This window comes from Prionailurus viverrinus, chromosome B1, assembly GCF_022837055.1.
Source record: "Prionailurus viverrinus isolate Anna chromosome B1, UM_Priviv_1.0, whole genome shotgun sequence".
Lineage (NCBI taxonomy): Eukaryota > Metazoa > Chordata > Mammalia > Carnivora > Felidae > Prionailurus > Prionailurus viverrinus.
Window position 1 is genome coordinate 7,662,228 of NC_062564.1, and position 14,409 is coordinate 7,676,636.

Here is a 14,409-nt window from a genome sequence, read left to right on the forward strand (position 1 = left end):
GCAAAGAGCGAAACCAGGCATGATCACATGGTTGAGGGTACGAAAAAGCTAAGGTGAGTGGACAGAATCAGTGTGGTCAGCGGGAAAACGTAGGAGAGAGAACAGCAGGAAACACAGTGGTGAGGATAAAAGGCGGGGTAAGAGCCGTGCTTGAATGGAGTGTGCTGATCATCGTAGGGGACGAGGTGGGGGCGTGCAAGGGGGAAGTGTGGTGACCATCGTAGGGGACGAGGTGGGGGGATGGAAGAGGCTGGCACCTCCCACAGGAAAGACCATCAGAGCGGAGGCAGGAGGGGGAGCCGCTGAGTGCAAGCAAGCTGGACGACACGTGACAAGCCAGGGGGGACGGTAAGAGACGCTAGGGGCCAGGTGTAGTCCAGAGTCATCGACAAACGAAAAGAGGGGATAAGAGAGAACCAGGTATATCCGGGGAGGATGAATTCATTCCGTCTGGAACATACTGCGGTTAGGGGAATAGAGGCATGGCCGGGTGGACGTAGGGGGGCAGCTGGGTCCGGTGACAGCGATTCGGGCGTTATGTACACGTAAATTCTTGAAGCCATAAGGCTGGAAATCGTAAGCCGTCTCCAGGGGGAGGGTTTCAGTCATCTCTGGAGAGCATCACCCACAATAAGGCTAAGGAATGGCTGGGGCAGAAGGGACAGACAGGAAGTGTAGAGACCTAACAAGCTGAACGAAGAAAAGAAACAGAAACGTCACATCACTCCTGAAATGTAGCTCTTGGTAACACTTTCTAGAGCAGGAACCGGATTAGAATAAAATGTAATGTATCGGAGATACGGGTAAAGGTATAAGGTGGTAACGGTAGCTCCGCTGGCCTGAGGAAGGAGAGAAGGCGGGCGTTCTGGAAGAGTTATTTCTCAAAGCAGGCGCCGGGCTTCCCGCCTCAAAACGGGCGAGGCTGCGTGTTAAACGTGCAAGCCCGCTTCTCAGGCCCAGACCTTCTCCACCTGAACCCCGGCAGCGGGACCCAGGAATTAGTACTTAACATATTCCCTCAGTTATTCTAATGGAACAAGAAAATTAGAAGTCGTAGCACGAGAAATTTTACAGCAGCAGCAAGAGATACTTCTTCTGCTATTATGCAGTTTGGGTGGTTGAGACACGTTATGCGGGACGTGTCGTGAGCGACTGCTCCGACAGGTGATCTTGACGAAGTAAAGAAGAATTTAAGTACACGTCATATTACCTCATGCGTTATTCCCACTATCCTGGTTATGTAGGTCAAGCCTTTATTTCTCGGTGAGACGAGGCTGTGTCTGTGTGTCATGTGCACCAAGTATATGGCCTCACAGTATCTACCCTCGTCCCTCGTCAAATAACTGAAAATAGAATGAGCCTAGATCAACCAAGTTGAAAGGCAGAACCTAACTCTTTAAGGCCGCTAGTAAGTTTCCGGCTGAAACTAATGCCCTCCTTGAGTTTGAACCCATTGCTTTCACCCTAATTCTTATGTTTCAATTGTCTAGGAAAAAGACCAATTTTTTTTTGTATCGGAAATAACAACTCTGATCCGACCCTCTCCAGTTAAAAGTGAAAAAATGAGGGGCACCTGGGTGGCTCAGTCGGTTAAGCATCCGACTCGGTTTCAACTCAGGTCATGATCTCCTCAGTCGAGCAACTGAGGCCCTCATCAGGCTCTGTGATGACAGATTCTTGGGATTCTCTCTCTCCTTCAATAAATAAACTTTTTTAAAAAAAATGATAAAATGAGAATTTAAAGTTCTGTTACATTGAATGTTACATGTTTAATTTAGAAACATATGTTCCAAAAATCAGAATATTTAAGCCCATACTTATTTTTAGTCAACACCCTACCAATTCACATTACGTGTTTTGTATAATTAACATGTTTGTGAAAAGTGAAGCAAGCTTCTGACCGGTTTTGCCACAAAGCATTTAGTTCATTATGATGAGAGGATATTCAATAAAGGATTTATTTGACCTACATTCTACTGTATGACAAAAGCTTGATTCTAAGTGAAATAAAGAGCATTTCACAATCGCTTCAGAAGTTCCCCCATTTAAATTAAAATAAGAAAGACAAGCTGATCTTATTTGAAATTATTTTGAGTAGAGCTTTATCCCAGCATCCTCCTAACACATTTGCACCCAGGCATGAATTTCCACACTCAACCGTTCTGCTGTGAAATTTTAGCGGGACTGCCTAGATTTCTTCGTATTTCTAATTAAAGATGCAGTCTTTTATCCTATATGTTTCAGAAAACGTACATCAAATTTTCCCTGGCAAACCTGAGGATGTCTCTATGGCAAAGCACACTTATAAGGCATCTCTTGTAGAAATGAGACCAAGTAGTAGTTGGCTACTGTGATTCTTTTTCTCTCCTTGGAGACTACATTGCTCCTTAAATCACAAGGAGGGATCCAGTGCCCCTCCCCTTGAATATGTCGCCCATAATGACTTTCCTGACCAACAGAAGGCAGCAGAAATAATGTTCTGAGACACAGGACGTTCTAGGTCATAACGATCCCCGTAGCTTCTGCCTGGGTTTCTTGGAACCCTTGCACCAAGACGCTGCCTCTAGGAATCAAGCTGCCATTTTGTGAAAAGCCCAAGTCCCTTGGAAGCAGCCCCAACTGACATCTCAGCCAACAGCCAGCTGTCAGCGCTGCTATGTGAGACCTACCTGAGACAACCAGCCCAGCCAAGTCTTCTGATGCCTGAATCCCAGCAGATACTGGACTGCAAAGGCACCAGATTTCAAACAAGACCTGCTCAGGAGACAGCCCACAGAACCCACAGAGATTAATGATAAACTGTCATTTTAACTCACCAGTTTTGGGGATACTTGTTATGCAGCAAAGATAACCAGAACATTAGTTTATCTTTTTCTGTTCAGGCTCAGACTCTCGGGCTTTTATAAATTTTCCAGGGAGAATAACATACTAGAGGCCAAATGACCCTTAAAAGTTTTACCTAGTAGCCTAGAATCATTAAAATGTTCTTAATTTGCTTAATGAAAATAGCTCAACTCTATCTTCTTTGCATGTTTTTTTTTCCTCTGTTACCGAATCAAGATCTGAGCTACATAAATTCATACCAAGTACCCCCAATGCCCTTGGGGAAAACAGAAACCCCAAGATTTAAATGACTCACCCAAAGACATAAAAAATTATCTTATTTGTCCTGCTTCAAATCCGGGCTCTTTATGCCCTGCTCATAACTGCCTGTAGGGGGTCATATTTTTCCTAAAACTAGTATGAGTTCAAAACAATACGATGTCTCATTATTCCTTGCCTAAATTTGCAAATAATTTTACAGATCCTTAACCAAGTCCATGTTTACCGAAACTGAACGAGAGCAAAATATTTCCTCCCGAGAGTCTTCTCATCAAAATTTACAGAATCCTGGATCTAAAGCTGAATGTTAAAGATGGAACATTTCATTGTTCTAATTTTAGGGCATTTAGTCCATTTTATGTGGTGTATGTTCCTTTCTTTTCCTACCCCTCAACCAGCACACCTTATATTCTCACTTTCGTTGCATGGGTTTAACTCTTACTAGAGGTTAGCAACCCTCAGATCTTTATTTCCCTTCTTGCTCCCGGGCTCTGCTAAGTTCTCATTATGCATTTCCAACATACTAAACACTTGTGTTTAGATGTCTAGCTATCACCTCTTAATTAACATTCCAAAAATGAAATCAATTTTCTGTCCAAAGCATCCGGAAAATAAAGCATCTGGTTAATCCTTTAAACATTCTCAAGGGACCCACTATTTCCCCAATTTTCAAGGTTTCCAATCTCCAGAGAGAGATGATTCACTTTCCTTGCTATTACTCGATTGCCTATTTTTACAGCTTTCTCATTAGAGGTATCTTTCACCTATCTTTTTTTCCCCATTTCCACTGTTAACCACTCTTCCTCTATGACTGGTCTAGATACATGGCCTATCATTTCAGGATTACTTTGACAACTAAGTCTATCTTCTGGGTCTCCTCTCTCCAATTTATCCTTTGTCTTAAACAACACCAATCAATTCATCTCCTTTAAGCACTGATTTCATTGTAATTCTTCTGTGCTCAAAAACCTTCCATGACTCCCTATTTCCTCTGGTATAAATTCTAAATTCCTCTGGTTACTTTTGAAGGCTCTCCAAAATGAGGTCCATCCTGTCAACTCAGCTCCAAGTCTTACTGTTCCCCAAAACTGATTTCCTTCCTGCTTTGAGAAGGGGCCCATTGTCTACCTACAACACCTCTTCCCTTCCCAAACCCTTTCACATGGCCCAAATCAGCTCCAATACCACACCCCCCGTGCAGCTTCCCACAGTAACCTGTGGAATGAAATAACGCCCAACGTCATTTTTTAAATAAATAAAACAGTAGGTGATGTGGTTAGAAGAGAAATTAAAAATATTCCTGACCCGTCTCACACTGGAGCCTGGAACTCTACCATTAGAGAGAGGAGAGGACAAAGTTAGCCTTGCAGCTAAAATGCAAATACTCTTGGCCAAAAGTTAGCCCTGCATTGTTTTCGTATCAAACACCTCATCATATCCTTTCTGTAGGGGAACATTTGAGGGCAGAGGGGAAAACTTGTTGCATAACTAGACAAGCTGAAGCCATTGCTGAGGAAAGAAAATAAAAGAAGGAAGCAAGAGGTGCCAAAATGTCAATTTGCCTACTTTGCAAATAACCTTCCTTTTTTTTTTTTTTTGAAAATTAGCCTTGTGCATTATAGATATAACTATAAATTATTCAGAGTATTTGATTAACCGATTATTCTCATTCTTCTCCCAAGCGAGAGTATGGATTTCTTCTCCTGAGTCAAACAAGAACTGATTGCTACATTCACTCCCATAGCACCATCTTCCTTTCTATAAATGATAAATTTCGGTTGTCATGACACCAGAGAAGGGTGGATTCAGCTTGCTGGCACAGTCAGGCATTCTGCTACCCTGCCTTTCCCCCTTCATCCTGGCAATGAGGACTCCAGTGCCCTCACCCCCTGCTACCACAAACAAAAGAAACTCTGACTGATGTTCTGTGTGTTTCACAAGTAAAAGAGGAGAAAGATGACCTCAAGTGACCAAGTGTTTTCTCTGGAGTTTCTGTACATATTTCCCCTCTTCGGTCTCTCACCGACCCCCATCTGCTTGGTGGCTCTTCCTATCTCTGGACTGCGTGTCTGGGTCATTGTCCTGAGTCCTGGCATCTTGATCTCACTCCCCATTGCTACATACCTGTTCTTTCTCCACTCCCTGACCCCTGGGTTCTCACTTGCTTCCTCTACCCACTCTCTCTCACTGGCCGTCTGACATCAACAGGAATTTCTCGTGGCCACAATTTCAGTAAGAAAAATGTAATGGTAGAAGGAGGCGGAGACAAATTTTAGGCATCTGTCAGATTCCAGATAGGAAAGAGAACTCATAAGGGCTAGAGACCAAGCTCAGGATCAGCCTAAGGGCTCAGGTGTTAGCTCTAACTCCTTTCCACGATAACACCTTCCCCTATGTGGGATCAAGCCTAATTTATCCAAGGGCATTGAAGCAAACTCCAGGAGCAACTGTGTTCATTATAGTATGCAAACAGTAGAGAAACAATTAGCTTCAAAATCAAGAGCACCTTATCCTTGGGTAGGCAGCCCACTCAAGCTTAAGGTTACACGGCAAACAAGTTCGTTCCTTCCAGAGAACATTCTAGAGAATGTTGGTTACAAACAGCATCTTAGGGCTTTCAGTAGGGTAAATGAGCAAATTACACTAAGTCAATTACTTTGGCTTTCCATTTTTGAGAGCTTTTCTCCTCCGCGGTTATTCTAACAAGAGTTTATATTCCTATGCACAATGAAAGACAGGAAGGAAGACCAAGCCTTAAATACTTTCTGCCCCACTTGGGAAAGTGTTTTATCTTTCCTTCTTAACTTGGAAATAGTCCTTCAATTTCAGAAAGCTTTTAAAGCCAGTCCATTCTGGAGATCATTTGCAACACTGCTTTATTTTTCAAAGGCCCTGAAAACGGGTCTTTCTAAGACTTCCGGGTCAAGCGAGAAGAGACTGTGAATGTCTTGACCACAATTAACATTCACAGGCAAAACTGTCCTCAGCTTTCTCTTTTTTCCTTTCTCCTGAATTGGCCAGCGTCTATAAACTGCACCGATTAGCAGTCAAAGCATCCCCTAACCCTTGAGCCTGTGGGAACTTAGGAATTTCAACCCGAGCACGTCTATCCCAAAGCCTCCTTTACTCTGGGGGGTGGGGGAAAAAAAAATCCTTTACAACAAAGGACAAGGGAGAGGCTGGGGGAGGGACGCGCACTGGACTTGGACGAGAAGAAACGAGCGTGCTGGCGTTGACCAGTAACCCCGAGTGCCGGCGGGTCGCTAATCAGTAACCCGGAGAAGCCGCACGGCCCCACGCTGGGCGCCCAGAGCCCAGCACACCGCAGCCGGGAGGCTCCTCCTCCCCGGCCCCTCCCTCGCACCTCGGAGAACTCTCCCCGTGGAACCAACCTCCTCGCGCCGGGTCTGCAAGGCCTGTGTCGCACCGGGCTCTCGCAACCCCTCCACCCCACCCGACCGCATTCCTGGGGCCGGTCCAAGCCGCCGCCGCCGCGGCCGCCAAACTCTGGAGGAGTGGACCCCGTCCAGGGACTCGAGCGGAGCGGAGCTGCGCGCAGTGCACAGCCCGGCCACCCGAGCGGGTCTGGACGCCCCCTCGACCACGCCGTCTGCCCCGCTGGGGTGGAGGGGAGAGTCCGCCTTCAGCCTCGGCCGCAGACCTTTTTGTGCAAGGCCGGCGCTCAGCTGAGAGGGGACCAGAAGGTGTCCCCGACCTCGCCCCGCGCCGGCGGCGCCGGGACGGGAACCGGAGCGAAGGGAAGTTGTGCGAAGTTTGCGTTTCTCGCGCCCCGACTCCACTGGCTCCCCGAAGGGCAGGCGGCAGCGCGGGGACACGTGCGCACGTCAGTCCCCCCCTGAACCCCGGCTCCCCCGGCCGCCCTCCTCCGCGGCGTCCCCGGGCTGCGGTCCCCGCGCGCTCGCCACCTCCGCGCCCCCCACCCCCACCCCACCGGGTGCCACCGCGTCCCCACCGCCCCGCGCCCGGGGGGGGGGGGCAAGTCCCGAGACAGACGCGGAGGCCGACCCCACACCTACTCTCCCCGCGGTGCCACCCCGCCCCCGAGGCCCCGCGCTGGGGCGCCCCCGCCCGCGCACTCACCCATGGCCCGACGTCCAGCTGCCCCGCGGCCCCGGACCAACGTCCCCAGACGAGCGCGAGCCACCAAGTTCTTCTGGCCGCTCCTCAGCTCCCGGCGCCGCGGCGAGTGGCGGCCTCCCCCCTCCGGGCCGAGCGGCTCTCGGGGCTCCCGGCACCTCGGAGGACGCGCAGACCCCTCCCGCTCCCCACCTGCCTCCTCGGGCTAATGGCTACTGCCCGGCCCTTCGCGCGCGCTCTCCTCCCCGCGCCCCCCACCCCGCCCCCTTTCGCTCCGCAGCCAGCCACGTGCAGACGCCTCCCCCCAAATGGGAACTACACACCACAGACACACGCATTGTCTCCCACCCCACCCCACCCCCCCCCCCCCAACCCGGGCAAGGACCCTCTGGCCAAAATAACCACCCCTAACTTGCAGGCTAAGAAGAGATCATTCCAGAAGAGACAGATTGGTAACGATGATTTCGCATTCCCTAAGATCTTCTCTTAAGTATGCCATTTTTCCCTTGATAACGATACTACTGAAGACGAGGAAGAGAGAAATTCCCCCTTTTAATTTATATTAGGTCTCTCTTCCTTCTTCTGTGCTATATATGTTGGTTTCTGTAACCTGGCAAGGCTCCAAAGACCTAAAAGCCAGTCCCCTCCCCCCCCCCCCAACACACCATAATATGCAGAAGTCACCTGGAAAATAAATGACTCAATCCAAGAGGGAGCTGACGCTGCAGAAACAGCCCTGGGCTTATCAGCCAGGAGGAATGGATTGTGATTCTGGCTCTACCACGGATATACTGGGACTCAGTTTCCTAATTTGTAAAACGAAGGATCTGGAAAACCTGATCTCTAAGGTCTCTTCAAGTTTAAAAAAAAAAAAAAATATGTAATTATAATGGCCTAGTTCTTTCAGGATTCAGACTGGAGAAGTTAATTTCAGCAAATCCGTCCCCAAAGTGTCTTAAGCTTCTTGCTTAGCCTAAAGCATACAAATCGATGCGGCGAACAAGTGGAAGTAAAAAACAAAGTGGACACGGTTACTACCCCTGAGGAGCATGGCTATCTAATGCAGAAGACGTGATATGAAAAGTAAAGAACATTATGCTTAGCAGAAATACAGAAACGCAGAGCATATATTTACAACAGCATAGAAACATTTGCACAGCTGTTTCTCACATAATGGAAGAGGTATGCTCCTGGAAGCATGTTGGAAATGCATTTCAGTTAAATGGGAATAGAAAGTTATTCTTGTGGGAGGGGAAAGGAAGTGATCGATAAAAGTTGTAAGCGTTCAGCACTCCATTCAGAAATGCATCACCATTCTGGAAATGGAATCTCATGAACTGTGATTGCAGCAAAGCATAACTTATACATGGGTTCAATCAAGATAAATGATGAATGTATGGAGATTAATTCCTAAACTCAGCTTGTGAATCACCACAGATAACCAGCCACCACTTCCGAAGGACCTATTTCAAGATAGCACAATTCTAAACAATTAGATTTCCCAGTGGCGTTGTATCATTACACTGAAATATGAAATTACAACAGTAACAAATTAAGTACAACTTACGAAATGCAGGGCACTGTTCTAAGGGCCTTATATTAATTCACATAATTCTCACAACAAACTTATAAGGGAGATACTATCGTTCCCACTTTCCGGATGAGACTGAGCTATAAACAAAAAAATCACCTGTCCAAATTCACATGGGTAATAAACAAGAAGGTGAGATTCAAACCTCAGCGGAAATGCTCCAGAGCCCAGGATCTTAACCAGTTCACCACACTATCTCTCAGATTGATGAGGATTGCTACATGCTTGAAAAAGACGGTGGTATCTTCCGGCACTGAGTATAATCTATAAATATTTCAGACACGCTCAGTGACTTATAAGAATTTTGAAAAACTCTAAAAATATCAGCTGCTATATACTGCCATCTAAATCATGATGCTGTCTCTCTTTTGGCTGATTATCAGTGAATATAGAAAATGTTTTGATGTTTAAGTAATCTATCTTACAGTGACCATAGAAATGGGCATCAATATCCTGAATTTCAGGTATAGAAAAACCATTCTCTCCCCCGAGATTTAACAGATTATAAATTACATAATTTATAAATGGGAATGTTGAGTAATGCATTGTCTCAGTTTCTACATTCTAATCATATCACCAATTCTTCAGCATTTCTGCTTTCTCATGCCACACACCTGACTGTCCATCAAGTCTCCAAACTATCTCTCTCCTCCTCCCTCATTTCCAGCCCCACTGCCTGGGTCACCTCTTCACAAGTCCTGTGAGGATGGGACTAGCACTACCTTTTTTAGAACATGAAGCTTCTTATCAGCCACTGTACTCAAAATTGAGGCGTTAGCTAAATTCTGAGGTGAGTGGAGAGGCTTCGTTACATATTCGGCAAATAACGAAGGTTTGATCTGGGCAGAGAACAACCGCTGGTCATGCGTGGAGCATTTTGTCTCAGATACCTTTCCGACATCATCACGGTTTGATTCCTTTAGGGAGAATGCAGAATTGAAAGAAAAAGAACATCAACGGTGGGAAATGGAAACACACAAACATTTAACAGCTGTAGGCAAGGAGTCCACAAACAGGAGGGCCAAAGAATGCTCTTCGGCTAGGGAAAGGACCCAGAGAAGGTTCTGTGAGGAACGACGGAGTGGTCAGCTAGGTCAGCTATCACAGACAAAGCCAGTAGGATGGGGACTGGAAAGTTCTCTTTGGATTTGGCAGTTGTGAGGTCACTGGGGAAACATTGGCGTGAGTTAGCATAACATGGGGTGCTCCCCAAGTGAAATTTGAAACTGGCCCCTGGACACGGAGGCAGGGAGGGATGAAGAAAGGCAGACCAGTCCAGATGGGCAGGTGGCTGGTTGAATAAGTAAGGGGATGTGTGTAGGAGGCTTGTCTTGGACGGGCACAGGCAAATAGGTCCTCACACTGACCCACCCACGAGAACCTCAAGAGTTTATGCAGAGAGCTTAATGAGGTTCGGTCACATCTGCCATCCAGAGAGTCTCAACAACACGTTGCTCTCTCAAAGCTGCGTCCTTGAAGAGGCTCCTAATGCAGTGGACAGAATGCACAGTCCAAGGATGGGGAGGGGAGGGGGTGAGGAGCCCCTCAACTGTCTAAGTCTACCTCCCCATTCAACTGATGACCTTCTCCAACAATTAGCAAGAGTATTGTCCGAGATGAGGAGGAGAGAAATTAGAAAGAGAGTAAGTAATGAGAAAGTGGGAAGTAGGAAAATACTGTTGATAACCTACTCACAGCTCATCAGGGAAGGAGAAGATAAGGCAGTATCTAGTAGGTGTTAGGTCAGGAAAGGTCATTTTTTCACCTATAAAACAAGTATGACGGACCATAAGGCAAGCTGAGGGCCAAGCACAAGCTAACAGCACCACCACCCCATGTGGGATATGTGTGGTATTCCTCAGACACTACTGGCTCCCCAAGGACCGGAGAAAGGAAAGAAAACAAATGATTGACTGATAAAGATCGTGGTCACGCAGGACAGGAGTCTCCCTCAGTTTGCGGATAACCTAGTAAACTGTAAGAGAAAAGCAATCTTATCTATAGTCTAACCTCCAGAAACCTATAGACTCCATTTCCTGGAGCCCTAATATCACCCTCACCAAGATGTAAGGGAGGTTTAAGTGCTTGCCATGGTGATGTGGGAAACAATGACCAATGAAAACTTAAATTCCCATATGGCCGGCTTACAGCCCACTGGCAAGTCCTTGAAACAGGCAGAGTGACCTCCCTCCAGGAGCTCAGCTGCCTCGATGATGACACTTTGCTGGGGGCAAAGGGGAATCCTGGCTTAACATTTTCCTGACCACCACCACCCCCCCTTTCAGGATCCTGTGAGTCTCCTTAAACCCATAAAAATTCCTTTGCAAACTGCCTTTATCTTTAATGCCCAAGTACATGTTGGCAATTATACCCCAAGCATATGGCCTCTGATATACACCTGAAGGGCTTCATGACCGAGGTTTTACTATACAGCAATAAATGACATTTTTCTAACAACAGCTAGCCCCTCAAGGTCCTAGAAACCTTGCTTCCAAAATTCTTTACAGACTTACTCTGTCCCTAACCCTCTCCCAACCTGAAGGTGTCCACATAATCAGTCACTCTTCAACAGCCTTTAATAAAAATAAAAGTGCAGCTCTTTCTGTCCACGGGTCCTGTCCCCATCTTTTTTTGCACCAAAGATGTCTTCAAGAATCCTTTCTTGGCCATCGGATGCACACCCTCACCGTCACCCCAAAACCCATCAGTGGCCATGTTTAATATACTATTGAATATGAGATAATGATCTTAGATCTCCTTCTTAGAGTAGAAGGAAGAGATATGATCTGGAACAAAGAGGAGGGATAATCTACGAAGAAGAGGAAAAATTTCCAGTCCTCTCAGGAATCAAGTTTGGGAAACAGAGTGAAGGAAAGAAGGAAGAATGGTTTTATTTCAATGCGGAGCTTTGGGACGAAGAGTCCTGATAGTCCTGAGAGTGTTCTTTTGGCACTAGGAAAGAGATGTCCGGGAAAAGAGCACAGTAGCCCTAGGGTTCCACTTCATGGAAATAATGAAGCTTGGTAAAGCTTCTGGGAGGTACAGGAGAGAAGCTGATCATGGTACATAAGAGAAATACTAAGCAGCCTTGAGGCTGTAACCAAGACTGAACCCAGATTTCAAGAGAAACCAATCTATATCTTTGTGATTACTTTTGCAGTGCCCAGTAGCCTGAATAAAACAGGGAGTTGGATTAGAAGATGGCTGAGATCTTTCGTGGAGGTTATGACAGAGGGAGAAGAAATGTGTTAAGGCTGTTGGGGGGAAAAAACATTCTAAAGCATGCGTCTTGGATCTAAACTATAACAGGCGAACGTCAGCTGGGGCAAAAGAGGGGTCAAGTTACTAAAAGCATAAATGAAGTTTAAAATCAGATTGAGCAGAAATAAAGCTTGAAAAACGGAGATAGATTATACTCAAATAGTGCTGAAGAAGACCTTGAGATTTCAGAGGCTGAGAAATCTGGAGTGATTCTGGAGCCTAAGGTAAGACCAAAGTAGATTTGCAGCGTGCAACGGAGGTGATGGTTCCTGGTATTGAGGCAAGGGACTCTGAGGACAAGCGTTGGGGATGTCGTCAGTAAGAGTTTCTAACGTCCGCTACAGCCATATTAGGAGCTGTGAAAAAATAAAACAAAAAGTTGGAGTCAGATTTAAATAAGATAATGCATTTGAAAAGGCTGAAAATGTTAAAAGAGTTGTGCAAATGTTAGTTGCAAATCTACATGTTACTAAAATGAATGGAAATGGTGTCTGGATGGCCATAAAAGCTAATCAACAGAATTGACTTGTGAAGGGTCAAGAGGAAACCATGGATCCTTGAGCAGGACAACAGATGATAAAAGGGATGTTTTAGGGAGAGCAAGCTGGTTTTTCCAGGAGTGCAGTGTCCATCCACAAGACTTATTGCTTTGTTTTTTGCTGGATTCCTGAGGCTTACAAAGAATGGTTGTTTTACACCAACATGGATCCTACAGAAGTGCCCTTCATGCCTTGTTTTCCCAGCAAGAAAAACCAACACCACAGCCCCCAAATGCTGTCCCCTGTCCAGGTTACTGACGTATGTCCCATTCTTGGGCTGGTCTTACCAGGCTTTCGTTTCCCTTGAGGGAACGGTTTGTGTTTTGTGATTTCATTTTTGTTTTTATTTCAGTCAGGTCACAAGAGAATTTTGAAGGATTCGGGGCCTTCCTTTGCAAAGTTGTAGAGAACCAGAGAACCTTCTTTGTGACAGCGTGGCAATAAAGCAGACTGTTGTTTGTTCGGGTTTAACTACTGCATTGAAACACATTGTATACATTAGGACAGTCATTGGTGGGAGAGTGCATGCGCTGCCTTGTGTGCTCATTTCTAAATTTTTTTTTGATGTTTATTCACTTTTGAGAGACAGAGACACACAGAGAGAGAGAGAGCACGACTGGGGTACGGGGAGAGAGAGAGGGAGACAGAATCTGAAGCAGGCTCCAGGCTCTGAGCTGTCAGCACAGAGCCCAATGTGGGGCTGGAACCCACGAACCTCGAGATCATGCCCTGAGCCGAAGTCTAATGCTTAACCACCTGAGCCACCCAGGTGCCCCAGGTGTGCTCGTTTCTATAGAACCATCCCTCTTCCTCCACAAACAGGCAAAAGAGGCAAAGCCAATCAGGGGAGGGTAGGGGGAGGACGTCTCTTTGGCCTCACCTGGGTGGCGGAGGAGGCCAGGGCCCGCGCCCAGATGCAGGGCCGCTCCTCCCGTTCCTAGGCGGCTCCTGGCGGTCTTGTAAGTCGAACGGTCATTCTGGAGACGCTGGCTTTGAAGGCCGCGTGCTGCTGGATATCCTCGTCATCTGAGCCCCCCGAGGAACCGCCGAGGCAGTTTGCACACCTCCACCCCCTACTGCACCAAATCCTCTGGGCGGGTGTGCCTTGCACGGGCCCGCAGTTGCTCCTGCTGGCTGGGGCCCCACCCACTGCTGTTGCCGTCCAGCCGCCGGCTTACCTCCAACACCCCGTGCTGGGCTCCACGGAGCGCGCGGTCTTCAAGCTCCACGGAAGGCACCTGGAGCGTCAGCATCACTTCCTGACTTTCTTTCTCAGTTTCATTACTGCCTCCCCCGCCCGCGCTGCCGGCCCTGTGATGTTTGGTTGACTTCAGCGCGTTTTCAACCGCCAGACGCTTTCTTCTGGGCAACCTGGAACGCAGGTGTCTGGGGATGAAGGTGAAGACCGTCCCGGTGGCCCCCTGCCAGCCCTGGCCGTCGCCTGAAGAAGAGCCTGGGGTCACAGCACCAGGCAAGTTCTACGGTTCTACCCCGGTCCCAGCTGCCCAGATTGGAGGGAGTGTTGGAGGATATGCCCTGGGGGGCAGGTAGTTCCGTCTGGGGCCCCCCCACACAGCCTCGGGTGTTGTGGGTGGAGGGGGGCTGTGGGTGGAGCCACACTGGGGGTTGTGCTGGGGATGGTCTTCCTCTCCAGGCAGTGCAGAGCACCTGGTAGGCATTCTGGATGGGCTCCTGGTCTCCCCCTGACGACTGGTCCTTCCCGCCCTGGAGTTTCTGCGTTGCTACGCTGACTATTCTCATTAAGAATTAGAGGTGAGAATGACAGGTTTGCTGAAACTCCACTGCTTTGGGTTGGCA

The 14,409-nt window shown here is 47.5% G+C and overlaps 1 protein-coding gene across 1 annotated transcript in view; it reads right to left on the bottom strand.

Annotated features, from left to right (window-relative positions):
* The window catches only part of GPM6A (glycoprotein M6A), a 363,090-nt gene extending 355,698 nt beyond the window's left edge, over positions 1–7,392 (bottom strand). The window contains exon 1 of the mRNA XM_047857647.1: positions 7,204–7,392. Coding sequence (XP_047713603.1) covers positions 7,204–7,207 — 4 coding nt within the window. The 5' untranslated portion in view covers positions 7,208–7,392. The remainder of the gene's footprint in view (positions 1–7,203) is intronic.
* Positions 7,393–14,409: the final 7,017 nt, after the last annotated feature.